General features: G+C 39.1%; 2 protein-coding genes and 1 long non-coding RNA gene across 3 annotated transcripts; all 3 read right to left on the reverse strand.

Annotated features, from left to right (window-relative positions):
* Nucleotides 1-46: 46 nt before the first annotated feature.
* Nucleotides 47-2,209, reverse strand: LOC148642093 (uncharacterized). The gene is made up of 3 exons (XR_015929585.1): nt 1,831-2,209; nt 1,175-1,264; nt 47-535 (listed from the first exon to the last, which is right to left on the reverse strand). It is a non-coding gene; the product is annotated as an uncharacterized LOC148642093 (long non-coding RNA).
* A 1,540-nt stretch (nt 2,210-3,749) lies between these two features.
* Nucleotides 3,750-5,262, reverse strand: LOC148642094 (taste receptor type 1 member 1-like). The gene is given in 3 exon segments (XM_088616736.1): nt 3,750-4,684; nt 4,972-5,067; nt 5,241-5,262. Coding segments are annotated over 3 exon segments (1,053 nt in total).
* A 1,275-nt stretch (nt 5,263-6,537) lies between these two features.
* On the reverse strand, nt 6,538-13,899 carry LOC148642095 (taste receptor type 1 member 1-like). Its single transcript, XM_088616834.1, has 6 exons — nt 12,363-13,899; nt 10,986-11,283; nt 10,103-10,855; nt 9,576-9,785; nt 8,586-8,706; nt 6,538-8,328 (listed from the first exon to the last, which is right to left on the reverse strand). The coding sequence occupies exons 1-6, from the start codon at nt 12,548-12,550 to the stop codon at nt 7,394-7,396; spliced, it is 2,505 nt and encodes an 834-aa protein (XP_088472960.1). The 5' UTR covers nt 12,551-13,899; the 3' UTR covers nt 6,538-7,393.
* Between the last annotated feature and the right edge of the window lie 82 nt (nt 13,900-13,981).

The raw sequence follows: 13,981 nt of genomic DNA on the forward strand, positions 1-13,981 counted from the left end.
GCTTTCTGGCCAAGTTCCCCTCACACCTTCAGGATGTTGAGTCGGGCTTTGGCACAAGCTCTTCTGCCTGCCTCATGACCTGGCTGAACAGAAATCTGGTACCATTTCCCACCCTCACTTAATTGATTATGAAGTAAGATCACTAATGAAAACAAAGGGAGATAGCCACAATCTCCCCCCTTTATATACAGTGTGTATATAGTGTAGGCAGTACACAGAAACCACACCTCCCAGTTATTTGGGTTAGCAGCCATGGCTTTCCCTTGCCTATCTCCATTCATTTTCATTAGCAGTTTTAGTTCATTAGGAGCCTTTGGGGAGAAAGCTAACATCACATGGACATCAACCTCCACACTTTGGTTGGCTCCGATACTGGCTTTAAGTGTCCACATGAGGCAAGAACATTACCACATAAAACAGTGGACAAATTCACATAAAAGAATTAAATGAAGAAAAGCACCAGTATAATTCACCAAACAATTTCTACAATTGAAAAGACCAGGGTCCTGTTCTTCTTGGCCACGTCTGGGACAGCCTAGAATAAAGAAAATGATCATGAGAAAATAGCACACACAGTTTAATTCAGAGCGCTGGGACTGAAACTCTGTTCTCCAAACATCCTATTTTTCCCCACACGACTGCAGATCAGTGTTAATTTGCAACAGACACTTCCAGAGGGTACTTGCATGGCTCTGTCAGATTAAACTGATGAGCACAAAAATAGAGGCAAAATTGCATTTAAAGGTTACAAAATGACTTGCAATAGAACAGCTCCTCCAAATAACACTACAGCACATTTACAAAATATTTTAGACACGAAAGTGTCCTATACAGTGGAACACTTGGTCGACTTTCACTACACGTACAGAGCAATCAAACGGTTCAACCAGATATTTTATCATGATACTGTACGTACACATAGCCCAAAAATCCTGAATAGTTAAGACACTGATTAGGCTTACATTCATAAGAAACTTCAGAATACCAGAAGTTTTAAGTATATTAGGAATTACTCTGACTGGCGTACAATACGGACGTTTTAAATGACTCAGTTCTTTAGAACAGGGGCTTTTGTGTGGCTTTAGATAGATCGCAAAAATAGATGCGGTTTATCAGGCAAATACATGAACTTCTGCACGAGGTAACAATGGTGTTACAAAGAACATGAACTCACCTTTCCTGGAAAGCGGTATTTTAAAAATGTTTTTCTTCGAAACGAAGTTAAAATTGTAGGAAGGAAATGTTCCCGGCTGCCTCCTGCAGACTAAAAAAAAAAAAAAGACCAAGTAAATAGCAGACATTAAGACGTTTATACATGTGTTATTTATATTAAATGTTAGTTCTACCATCAGAAGTTCTTATATAAAGCCGGAATAGAATGTAACAATAGTTTTAAGTTCAAATATATAAAAATCGATTATCGTAAAATAACCGTTAATGCACTTCCAACATTTAAGGAAGAAACGTTAAATATTAGAGCTACTATTGCCATGACATCAAGAAGCGACTTTTCCAATGCTGTCTTCATTAAAACTCCTTTCTAATCTATCAGCGACAACCTCACTATTAATTTTTATTACTACATGAAAACAGCATGTCGGTAATTTAGATCCTTTGGAATGACGTTTATAAAAAAAAGCCATTATGTCGAACTTTAAAAAAACAAAAGGCTAACAGCACATCAACAAACCAGTAAGCCAAGCACTGAAAGATAACTGTACTGGATTTCAAATCAAATTGCAATGACCCCTACGTAATTGCAGGTACTGTTTCAAACCTTCAAAAGTAACACACAAATAAAACGCAACAAAATAATAAACGCCAACTTACCCAGCAAAATAACGCGTTTGCATAAAATCCACTCCTGAACAATGCAGCAAATGTTAAAAAACGGTGGCATATTATGCATTTCTTTTTAAAATATAATTCTCTTCGGATTTACATCTCAAAATACTAATTTATATCGCTTCCATTGGTAGGCCTCGAAGTTCAGCACTTTGGAACGGCCGCCATCTTTTCCTCCAGGTGAACAGGTGACCTCGCAGGTGTGTTGATTATAAAATTGACCGAGATTTAACCCAGACTGCGTTTTCCATCTCATCACATGGGCTCCCATTTGCTTTTTCTTTACTCTTTTTTTCTAAATACAGTGCACATAATTTAAACGATTCGCGTTGATTTAAACGCGTTTAATCGTGCATTTTTCCATAAACAGACAACTATGGTCCCAGGGGATTCGATCCTAGTAGTTCTGTAAATTAGCCAACCCCCTACGGAGCTCTCATCCTAACTGCTGTCGCCAGTAGGAGGCAGCAGCTCATTTTCGTTTTACTATGTATCAGTTGAGATCAATAGATCTAAATTTTGCAACGCGCTTTTACGCAGTTGACCAAGATGCTATCTCAAACAAAACGTTATTCTGTAGCCCAGGGTCTATAATCTCTTTAGCACCCAGAACATGACGTGTTTAAAGCATTAAATATGTATTTGTGTACTTATAACACGCGATGACTCTACAACTATTCATAAGAAACCCGAAACGTCGATTACGTTAATTTGCGTAGATCATGTTCAAAACATATTTCCCAACACCCTACGAAAGGAAATTGTCAGTATTCCAAAGAAGAGCAGGCTTAGGCCTTATTTATCTTCCAATTCGAGTAAATTGCACCCATATACTGCTAACGCTACAAAACGACTGTATCCTCTTTCCTACCTGTCTCACCTGTTCCTAACTGTTTTAAAGCGGTAGTAACAGCTGAGACATTTAAGTCTTAAGATTTTCATTTGCTGTCAATATCAATGATTGCATTTTCCTTATATACTATTAAATGATACAGTGCAATAGTATGGTGGTGGTAATGCAATGGGCTTACTGTATTTGTTCTTGTTTATTAAATGAAATATAAAGACAAGTATTCTACTTAACAACTATAACAATTATTCGGATTGTGTTTTGTGGTGAAGAATGCTGCTATCTGATGGTGTCTTGAATAATTGTTCTATCATCAGTGCATAAAATGCAATATACGGTAATTTCTTACCTGATAGCAAAACACTGTCTGTTCTTTTCATCTAACTACGTATCTCAATTAATTGCCAATATGGCAATTATGAATGACCAGTTACACATGTAGAACATATCACATTTCAAAGATGTTTATGAACACAGTACTGACTCATGACAGAAAAGACATTGCATGCCTGATTTCAACAGATCAGGAAGCCACTAACAAAATAGGTAATCTTCTCATTTGTAACCATTATTTTTAACCATTATCACTCTCCTAAAAACCCACAAAACATGAGGTTATGATATTAAGGAAAGGATATGCTCGTGTTCTCTAATAACTATTTTATTGAAAATCAAGCACAAGTACAACAATGGTACACACATTTTTGGGAACTTTGCATTTTGCTGTTACATTGGAACATTCAATGCTGGTTCTATTTTTTCTCTGATTAACAAAATGCAAATGTATGAAAAATGTCTGAATATGCCACAACCTTTTTTTGTTGGTGAACTCAAACTTTCCACTTCCACTCCAAGCTTGAAATATCCGTTATCCGACTTTAAGTACATACATTGATTGTATTCATTGATTTGTATTCGATTGTAATCATGATATAAACGTTCATTACATATAATAATTATTTCCCCCTAGTTTTTCTTATATACTACTAATTAAAGCTATGAGCCTTATATTAAGCTCCTAATGAGGTTTAAATATTTTCTAATTGAAATGCTTTTACATAGTACTTATTCTCTGGGTATAGGTTTGAATATGGTTCTGAAAGTGTGCCAGAGTGTTTTTTTCAGGTGAGAAAAGGATAATGTAGCACTTTGGAATAAAGTAACTAAAGAGTATTCCATATAAACTAGCCAGTACTGAGACAGCATTAATGGCCTGGATATATTTCCCTTTGTAAACTACATATGCAGTCAAGTAGGAGACCCATGCAAAGAAAAATACGAGCAAACTAAAAGTTATAAACTCCGCCTCATTGTAGTTTTTGGGCAGGTCAGTGCCCAGATAGGAAAAGATAAAGCAGGCAATGCTGAGAAAGCCAATAAAAGCTATCACAGCAGCAAAAGCATATAGATTCCCCGTGTTACACACCAATACAATCTGGTCTTTGAAGGCTGCAGTGTCATTGAAAGGCTGGGGTCCATCAATAGCAATCCAGATGGCACACAGGATGATCTGAATGACCACACATGCCACAATAATGAGCCACTGACCATTGTGCTTGACCCAGAAGTTATAAGCCTTGGGCAGCTTGGCTGCCATTTTGAAAACACACACAATCTGGAAGGAGCGGATGGCAAGGCAGGTGAGGCAGGCTGTGTAAAACACAGCGAACATGGTATTTCTCAGGATGCAGTTCTCCGTCTTTGGTGCCCCGATGTAGAAGAACACACTGCTGCAGGGCGTGCACGGGCAGATCAACATGAAAAATCACATGTTTCCTCCAGCAGATTTCACAACTGGGGTGTTACAATTCAAGGCAAAGACAACTGTGACACTTACTGACAGAATGAATAAGAAGCCTGCAGACAGCATTAATCCAATGGAGACGAGTTCTGTGTGGTCAAGATACTTCAGGGAACGCTTCATACAGGAAGAGCTTCCAGATTCTGACCACTCATCAGCTTCACAACTGATACAGTTGTAGGGATCAGCTGTTAAATATGAACAACATAGAAATTGGAATGTTTAAAAAGGCATGTAGCTACATTGTTATCAGGTCAGATACTCACAAATGTGGTACAAGAATTGTCATCATCACAACGAAGAAAGCAACTAGACTGCTAAAGGTTGGAGACCTGCTTGGCACATAATGGACTGTACTATACAGTATATGGAGTTTCAATGGCAATGGTCTCTGAGTTTTGTGCCTGTATCAGGAGAGGAAACCCAAGCAAACATGGAGAGTAGACACTTAATTCCTCTATAAACCTGTGTATACCTGTGTAATTGAAGTATGCTCCATTTGGGCAAACTTCGCAGTCAAAACAGCACTTGTGTACTTCAGTATTCTGTCTTTTGTAACCCTCTTTACATTCTGAAGAAACAGATGGTCTTTTGTTTGTGTTTAGTTTGTGATAGTGTGTTTAAACAAAGGAGAAATCTTAACATTATCTGCAAAAAAAATGAATAGGCTTTAATGTGATTATTTTGAAATACATGTATATATATATATTAATTGGGCGTAGTAAATGAAGAAAATTTACAGACCTCGGTAGTAGAAATTCGACATAGTAAATACACACAAGCTACAGCTTAGATAATAGAAACATCTAACCCCACATAAATAAACTACTGAGCACCGACAAGCTGTATCCAAAAGAAAAAAAAGGTAAAATTGGGAAAGGCAAAGTGTAGGAAACCATTATGAGGTCTTCCGGTCCACTGTAGAGTGAAACAGGTAAATTTCTGCCCCACGTCCGGCCGGAATCGTGTGCATTATTGATAACTCTTTTTCATAAATTTTACGGCTTTATCTCGAAAACTTTAAACTGCTATTCAACTGCTTTGTGAATATAAGACGCTGTCAACTGTCCGTCTATTTGGACAGTTGGGATTTTCGTGGCGCTTTGATCAAACCAGAGTCTAAAAAGACACTTTTAAGAATTAATAATTTAGAAACAATAATTTATAATTCCAGTGATTACGGCAATGGGGATTATTTTATTGCTAATTAATTTTTCCTGTCTTATCTTGAAAAAATGCGCAAATCACCGATCGAAAGGTCGTTTCTGATTAACGAAGAGCGAATCTACAGTTTAAGACGTTTTTGAAACTATATGATAACAACTTATGTGGCATTAATGGGTTTAGGCAACGTACTGTAGCCTACTTACCTATCGCAATGTAACGCTTCAGGGCGGCTGTTACTTTGCGTTTTTAGAAAATCCAGATCATGGAGGTGGACTTCGAAAAGCCCTCCCAAAACGTAATCTCCGCGCAACATGAACTCTAATAACGCGCAATTTTCTTTTGCGCTGTTGCATGGATAACAGAGAATCGAGAGGATCAAGATCTGCAAGAAACTTTGGATCTCAGACATTGTTCTTACTGGAACTCACTGGCTTGTCTTTGCTTTTGAGTTGTTACATCCGCGAACTTAGTACCATTTAGCCCTTTAAATTAATTATAATTTTATTAATTTGCATGTAACCACGATGTGCACTACAGAAGTGAACATCCCAGCATCTCTAAGCACGACAGAACATAATCTTTTTCTCTGTTTGCGTGTCTGTGTTTTCATTTAAAATTTATTATTGGTTGTAGTTAAATTAAAGTTAATTATAATTAACATAAAGGTGCATCTTTCTCCGCCTGTGTGTTTTACTACGAAAGAGATCACTCAAAGTACCTTTGACCATTTCAAACGAAGCTCAAGCAGAGGTTTTGTTAATCTACAGATAATTGTCCACGTGTTCGTTGCAGGTGTTTTTCTAAATGTTGCAAAGATCTTTCCACTTGCAAATGACACAAATGCAAATTTTGTCTTTTAAGAAGTCACCAACCATTTCATTTAAACTTCCCTTTGGCTTTATTATTTTACTAACCTTAGGAAGCAAGCCCGGCGTCTGTTTTGAATGTGTTAATAACAACTTGAGAAGACTCTCACTTCACGCATAAAAAAATGAATAACAAGCCAACCCGTTTCCAAAGATTTTTACAGAGAAAATAAACACAAGTAACAAAAAATTCACACTTTTGCACCACCAAGTCAAACAAAAAGAAATTGCTTTTCTCGTTAACATTACTAAGTATATTTCAATAATAATTTAAAGTTGAGGGATAAAACCGAAAACGTCCAATCCACAATTAATCTATAAAATATTTCGTACCTAGCAAAAAGTATTTAATACCATATAATAAAAGAAGGACATTTTATTTTGTTTCCCATTTAAAAAAAAAAACAGATTTAAGGAAAAGGCATTTCTTGAAAGAATAAGACTCTTTTCTCTTTTTTTATGAGATCTCTTGAGGGAAATCAACAAATTACTCACTCAAATAAGACACTCAGGATCAAAATCCAAAGCACCTCTTGCCTTCTCAAACACCTAACTTTCAGAAAAGAAGAAACACACCTATCTCAATGAACATTAAAAAAAACATAGCAACACTTATAATGCCAAGATATTCCCAAGCAATGAAAACACCTAAAATGAAAAACTAATGAATTATTTCTTCCAAAAAGTATATTTAAGCCCCCTTTCCCATAAAACCTGCAAATCCCAACATATTTTTTTTATATGGGCACTATGCATGTTCAGTGCCATCACCCCTAAACGTCTATTCTGAATCCAAAATAAAATCAGATTTTATAAGCATCATCTCAAAGTTTTGAGATGTTCCTCGTTTTATCATTGACCTCCTTACATGCTACTTATTCTCTGGGTGTAATTCTGAATGCAGGTTTGGAAGTGTGCGGTAGTGTTTTTTTCAGGCTTATAAAGAATAATGTAGCACTTAGGGATAAAATAGCCAAAGACAATGCCATATAAGCTAGCCAGCACTGAGATAGCATTTATGGCCTGGATGTATTTCCCTTTGTGAACCATGTATGCAGTCAAAAAGGAAATCCATGAAAGGAAAAATATGAGCAAGCTGAATGTTATCGATTTTGCCTCATTGTAGTTTTTGGGCAGGTCAGTGCCCATGTAGGAGAAGATAAAGCAGGCAATGCTGAGCAAACCAACAAACATTATTACAATGTTGAAAGCAACTTCGTTCCCCATGCTGCAGTGAAATATGATCTGGTCTTCATAGGTTGCTGTGTTATTGAGAGGCTGGGGTCCCTCCACACCAATCCAGATGGCACACAAGATGACTTGAATACCCACACAAGACATAATAGTGAGCCACTGGCCATTGTGCTTGACCCAGAAGTCATAGGCCTTGGGTAACTTGGCCGCCATTTTGAAGATGCAAACGATCTGGAAGGAGCGCACAGCGAGACAGGAGAGGCAGGCGGTGTAGAACACAGCGAATACAGGGTTTCTCAGGAGGCACTTTTCTCTCCCAGGTATTCCAAGATAAAAGAACACACTGCAGCAGGACACAGTGAGACAGCCCAGCATGAAGAAGCACATCTTCCCCCCTGCAGACTTCACAACCGGGGTGTTAAAGTTACAAGCAAAGACAATGGCAACAGCCGCTGATATTGAAATGAGTAAGCTCGCGGACAGCATTAGTCCAATGGAGAGGAGCTCAGTATAGTCAAGGTACACCAAGATGCGCTTTTGACAGTAGGAACTGCCCTCTTCTGCCCACTCATCGACTTCACATTTATTACACATGGAGGGATCAGCTGAGAAATAAGAAACATGAGATTGATTGTTTACAACAAAAAAACACAAAGCACAAGCATAAAACAGCACATATTAGACACCAAATGTTTCTGCTCCAGTCATTGACCACATTTCTGAGTATTCTTATGTGCAGCTATTTAGTTTCTTGTTTTATACCCTGTTTTGATATTGTGCCATTTTCTTCATTGTCAACCCTCTCTATATCTCCAGAGCAATTTGCTTCCAGCTTAATGGGAGCTGCTGTATAAATGCTTACCTGTATAATTGACAAATGTCCCATTTGGACAGGCCTCACACTCAAAACAGCACTCATGGTGTCCAACCTGGCTCTTCTTGTAACCCACTGGACATTCTGGAGAGCACACCGATACAGGCACCTGCAGGAAAATACACTCAAGGGCTAGAGGAGAGAAGCAGTAGAACAGCCACAGGGAGATGTGTGATGGCTCATGGCCCCTTTCTTATTCTTTGCACAAATGATAGAAATCAGCTGTATTGACTCGTTTCAGTCCACTGTGTGGACATTTCTTTAAAGTAACAGTGAAATTCCAGTAGACTCTACTAGCAGGTGGAGTTAGATATTAGGATCCTATTATTCATGGGTGAGAGCAGAATCTCAGGAAAAAAGCTATTTTACACCAAGACTCACCCACGTCCCCACCCTATCCCTTACCTTGGTCACAAGAATTCCCCTCAATTATCCCATTTAGCACTAACATTGCAAATCCCTTAAACACAATTGCTTTTATTGCCAAGATGAAACAGGACTGGTTTGGACTAATTTTATGAAAACAATTACATTATTTTCTTTCATAGGTACACCTTTGCTGAAAAAACAACAAGAGCCTCTATTATTTTCCTGTCATCTTGCTTTAGATCAAAGAGAACTCCCCTTTCTTGTTTATACATCACTAGTATGCTGTCAATAATATGAATTAAGAATCCACAGTTTTGCAGCACAGGATAGTTTAGCGGCGCATGTGATTTTGTGAAGCTCTGAGCTTCACTTACAGTCACACATCTCTTCCTTTATGTGTCGGTCTCTTTTGAACTTGTGAGAAGAAAGTGGCAGTCTCATTTCCTGCAACAACAGCAATGGTCCAATCAAAACCAGCTGCCCTTTTGGGTTCATAATGTTCATGTTGCAGAAACCGATATGCCCAATTCTCAGCTCTTCCCTTTATTGCTACACTGCTTTTCTTTTCATTTAAAATGATGTAATGCAAATAAAAAAGTAAATAGTTACCACTCCATTTGTGTGCCAATGAATAAGACTCTTGTTGAAAATGAACTCAGGCTGGGTTTGAGGAGAATATGAACCAATCTTCTTGAAAAACTCAGGTGAGGTCTTGTCCCAAACCACAATTTCATAATAAGGTGATGGGTCTCCATATTCATCAAACTCTATGGTGTGTCCATACAGTGTGAAGCTGACCTTCTTCAGCTTCTCGAACACCTGGGACCATTGAAAAGAAAAATATTAGCGTCTGAAATATATATATTGACTGTTTTGAAAAGACATCCTACCGATTACTTCTTCCCGTATGCGTGTTAGATTAAAGGATGCAGGAGTCTGAATCAAAATAGCAGACATCTAAAAGCTTCTCAAATACAGATTGTTCTTGATTTACTCGAGTTATTATTTCCTGAAAAATGCTTCATAATTCAAAAAGGCATATATCAACAAACAATTCCTCATTACAATGAATGTTAACAGTGGAGACGTAAATAATACGAGCAAAAAAAAAAATTCAAGAAGCTGACAGGGTTTACCATGTAGGGATAGACCGGCCCTGATCCTGAACATCCATTCACACTGCACTGCAAAGCCTGGTGCAAGGAATGTGCAATAGCGTAAACCGCTGAATAAATGCTGAAGCTATAAGTTGGGTCCTCGTTAATGATATCTTGAGGGGTTACCCCAGAACACTGGGGACAAAGCTGGTTGCAAGTTTCCATTGGTGACACACGCTGTTCAGAGGGGCAAGTCTGGGTTTTTCGGCGGGTCATTGTTCTGGAGACAAACTCCTTGAACCCTGGTAAAGTCCCCAGTCCTTGGATGGTTATTCCAATGACGGTCCCAATAGAGTCAATTCCGGTGGAACTGAGCAGTTGGTGATTTAAGGACCAGGCCTCGCTGGCGATCCACACTTTGTTCCTCACGTTCCTCTTGACCGCTTGTTGGATGAACAGCGTCACGTCGCTTTGCTCCGCGAACAGCACAATGACGCCGATTTGGAGGTCGTCGATGACATCGATCATCTCGTCAATTTCGGGGGCCGTTCTGGTGACCGTTCCCTGGTAAGCCAGGCAGATGTTGGCTGACGGGATCTCCTCAGAAAAAAACTGAAGGGCATCCCGGCTGTAATCGCTGTCCCCCCCGATGAACGCCACCCAGTTCCACTTGAACATCCGCAGCAGACGAACAATAAGCTCCACCTGATGCTTGTCGCTCGGAACCGTTCGGAAAAAGGAGGGGAATTTTATTTTGTCACTCAGCTGTGTACTTGTGGCACCATAGGTTACCTGTGAAACCAGAAATAAAAACCTATTAAGCAACCTGTTTGCGTTCCCTCACCATCGTGGTCGAAATAAACCTATTTTTACAGGCGCAAAGCGAATTTGCCTGCAAGATGAGGAACTTTTAAAATGTTACCATTGGAACAAAGCTTGACATGAGCAGGGGAGCAATAGTTATGGTTTTCGTGCTTCCAAGAGGGCCAGTGACAGATATAACTTTAGGATGATACTCCCTGATCGTGTTTCGCACTGGGACAGATCCGTTGGTGGAGAGGAGGTCAAACACAGCCGGGAAGTTCTGTGTTCGGGAGCAGTGGTCGAAAATCTCGTAGCCGAGCGACACGTTGGGCAGTAGAGAGGTGGAGTTATTGATCTCCTCCACCGCAAACCTCATCACCTGGAGCTGCTGATAACCTGAAGGCAAGAAGTTCAATCTGTGGGATAAAAGACACGGGAGACTGTGGAGGTACATAACTACACATGCTTTGGCTTAACCCCCGTTGAAGTTTTAAAGTTTAACTTCAAACCAGCTGGGAGTTGAACTGCAGCACTTCAAGAACAGACTTCTTCAACACACAAAAAAAAACTTTAATCAATCGACAACATTTTCGCACTGTAACATCTGTAATAATAAGAAATATTTAGTGTTGCGAATTAATCTACTAGAGTAATACGACATCCTGCGAAGCAAAGCGGTTTTATTTATAGAAATACAGTAACCGCATAATCCAGACTGTTCAATCTTAGTCCCGGGGGACCGGTGTGTTTGTACGTCTTTTTTTCCAGATCAGCTCTTAACGAGATGGTTACTGGTTTAACTAGAACAAACGGACCGAATTAAAAGCTTCTCTCAGTTCTCAAGCGCCGCTGGTTTAAGGAGACCTTAAAAATCTCTGGTGGTTTACATTTAAGATGTACTGTATCCTGCAGTGTATGCGTAAATTATACGAGAGCGCACTCTGCAGCTCAGAGGTGATGGGGTGTGATGTTGCTCCAATCGTACGTGTGATTCAGATGGAAAAAAACGAAGAAACATTTAAGCATTTACCTTTTAATGCCACCAGGCTGTTTCTTGCCAAGATTGTGTGACATTTACTTGCAACTAATAAAACGGATGTAGGAGCTAAACTACCCACGAAAGGGTTAGTTCTGCACTAGTGTTCACAGACCTATCGTTTTCCACTATGATTTACATTTTTCGGTTAGCTTGCGTTATTTGTCGAAAACTCGTTTTGACAGGAAAAAAGACGAACGCTCATTAGGTACGCCATTTCAATTAAATTATGCGTAAAAAATGTGTACGTACCACGAACCGATATTTGTAGGCTATATAACGTTACTTCAAAGAAAAAACGTCACTTTATATAGAAAGTCTTTTATACAGAAACGTCGTTTTCACATCACATAAAGTCCCCTGCGTTTGTACTACATATAGATACGTTTGTCAATTAAGATATTAAAACAAATAAACGAACTGTTATAAATGCAAATAGAGGCGATGTAGTTTACTCACCTACTGCACTGCAGTTCTTCGGGATAGATGCTCGGCGTATCTTCGTTGAGCGCGAAGTGAATCTGGAACAGTCCTCCAAGAATGTAGTCCCCCTGTAATTTAAAATCTGAGTCCTCGCAACATAACGTCGAGTTTATCCGATGAAAATACAAACCCAAAAGCACAAAGAAAAAGTCGGAACCCTGCATAGCTACTGTCTCTGGAGAGGGACCCAGGAACTTCAAACAAGGTCCCCAGGAAAAAAAAAGAAATGCTGTTTTCTCACTGTATCCCCAAGAAACTGTGAAAGAGTTGTGAGATGTATCCTCTCCATTTGCAAACGCAATGGATTTACATACACTCTCGTTATGCTTGAACAATTCGAATGTTTTTCTAGTGAAACCACAACCCTGTGTTTGCAAAGGATTTCTTGTTTTTCTGAAGAATAATAAGCCCCAATAAAAGGGTAAAGTTCTTGGGAAATGTAATTATTAAATATATTCAGTTTCAAGCGAGAATCACTCACAATCCTTGCAAATCCTCACTCCGCTCTTGTATTTACAATGCTTATTTTTGATATACCACGCAGGTGTTTCTAATGTTGCGTACCGATTCTTTCCTGTTGCAAATGAACAATATGCAAACTTCATTTTTCCTCCCTCGGTTAAAACAGTGTTTTTTCGTCAGCGCTTTTATGTGAATGCACCCAGTAATCATTTTAATGGATTCTTAAATAGTAAATACAAGAAAGCTCAATCCCAACGGATTAAAAAATAACCTTTTAAATGACCAGGATGATTTCTCATTCTTTACCACTTTTTTAAAGCACAGTTTAAATTTAATGCATTAACACACTGGTTCACGGATTAACCTTTTGCTTAATACCCGGTTCACCGTATCAATGTTACTTTGGTCGACGTTCTGCACAGTACCCTGGCACGGACACAAGCGCCAAATTCAATGGCAGCAGTGGTTTTGTTTTTTTGTATATTGTTTCCGCTGCTTAGCTGTGGGGTTGTAGGTGTCAGATCTGCAGCTGGTGGTTAACTGCTTCTTAACATAAGGTTTATAGGTGCTGATCAATTAGCCACTGCTAAAAAAAAAAACTAAACCAGATGATTCTGCATTGTGCTCAGATAAGTAGCTTAAGTAAGCAATTAGAGATCAGAGCTGTGATAAACTCATGTACTGTAATACTACTGCCATTGAGAACTGCAATCTCTCACACCTGCTATGATCGACAAGGGTAGAAGATGGCTCGAACTGTCTTTATGAAACAATAAATGTCAAACCCCTTCACTGCTACTGCTACACCACATCATGCCTGCTGCTTAACCTCACTTTCAAATTCTTTCAACTGTTCACTTAGTTTTTAACATAATAAACAGTCTCCTAAAGCCCAGCCAAGTGGCACTGTGCCTAAATTATCTTGGGATGCATAGTAACATGGGTAGCAGAGGTGCTTCAAAGGAGGTTCTTAATACACATTATTATTACACTTCTTTAGCGTTTTCTGGACACTCCACTCAAAGCTCTTTACAGGTAATGGGAACTCCCCTCCACCACCACCAATGTGCAGCCCCACCTGGATGATGCGATGGCAGCCAAAGTGCACCAGTGCTCTCACTACACACCAGCTA

Source organism: Lepisosteus platostomus, chromosome 23, assembly GCF_059453375.1.
Source record: "Lepisosteus platostomus isolate fLepPlt1 chromosome 23, fLepPlt1.hap1, whole genome shotgun sequence".
Classification (NCBI taxonomy): Eukaryota; Metazoa; Chordata; class Actinopteri; order Semionotiformes; family Lepisosteidae; genus Lepisosteus; species Lepisosteus platostomus.

Excerpts from the sequence above, each read along its gene's own strand:
- LOC148642095 (XM_088616834.1), bottom strand. The coding sequence starts at position 12,550 with ATGCAGGGTTCCGACTTTTTCTTTGTGCTTTTGGGTTTGTATTTTCAT. Across the intron at positions 11,284-12,362 it reads GAAGAACTGCAGTGCAGTAG|ATTGAACTTCTTGCCTTCAG; the intron begins GTGAGTAAACTA and ends TTTATCCCACAG. Across the intron at positions 8,329-8,585 it reads GACATTTGTCAATTATACAG|CTGATCCCTCCATGTGTAAT; the intron begins GTAAGCATTTAT and ends CTTATTTCTCAG.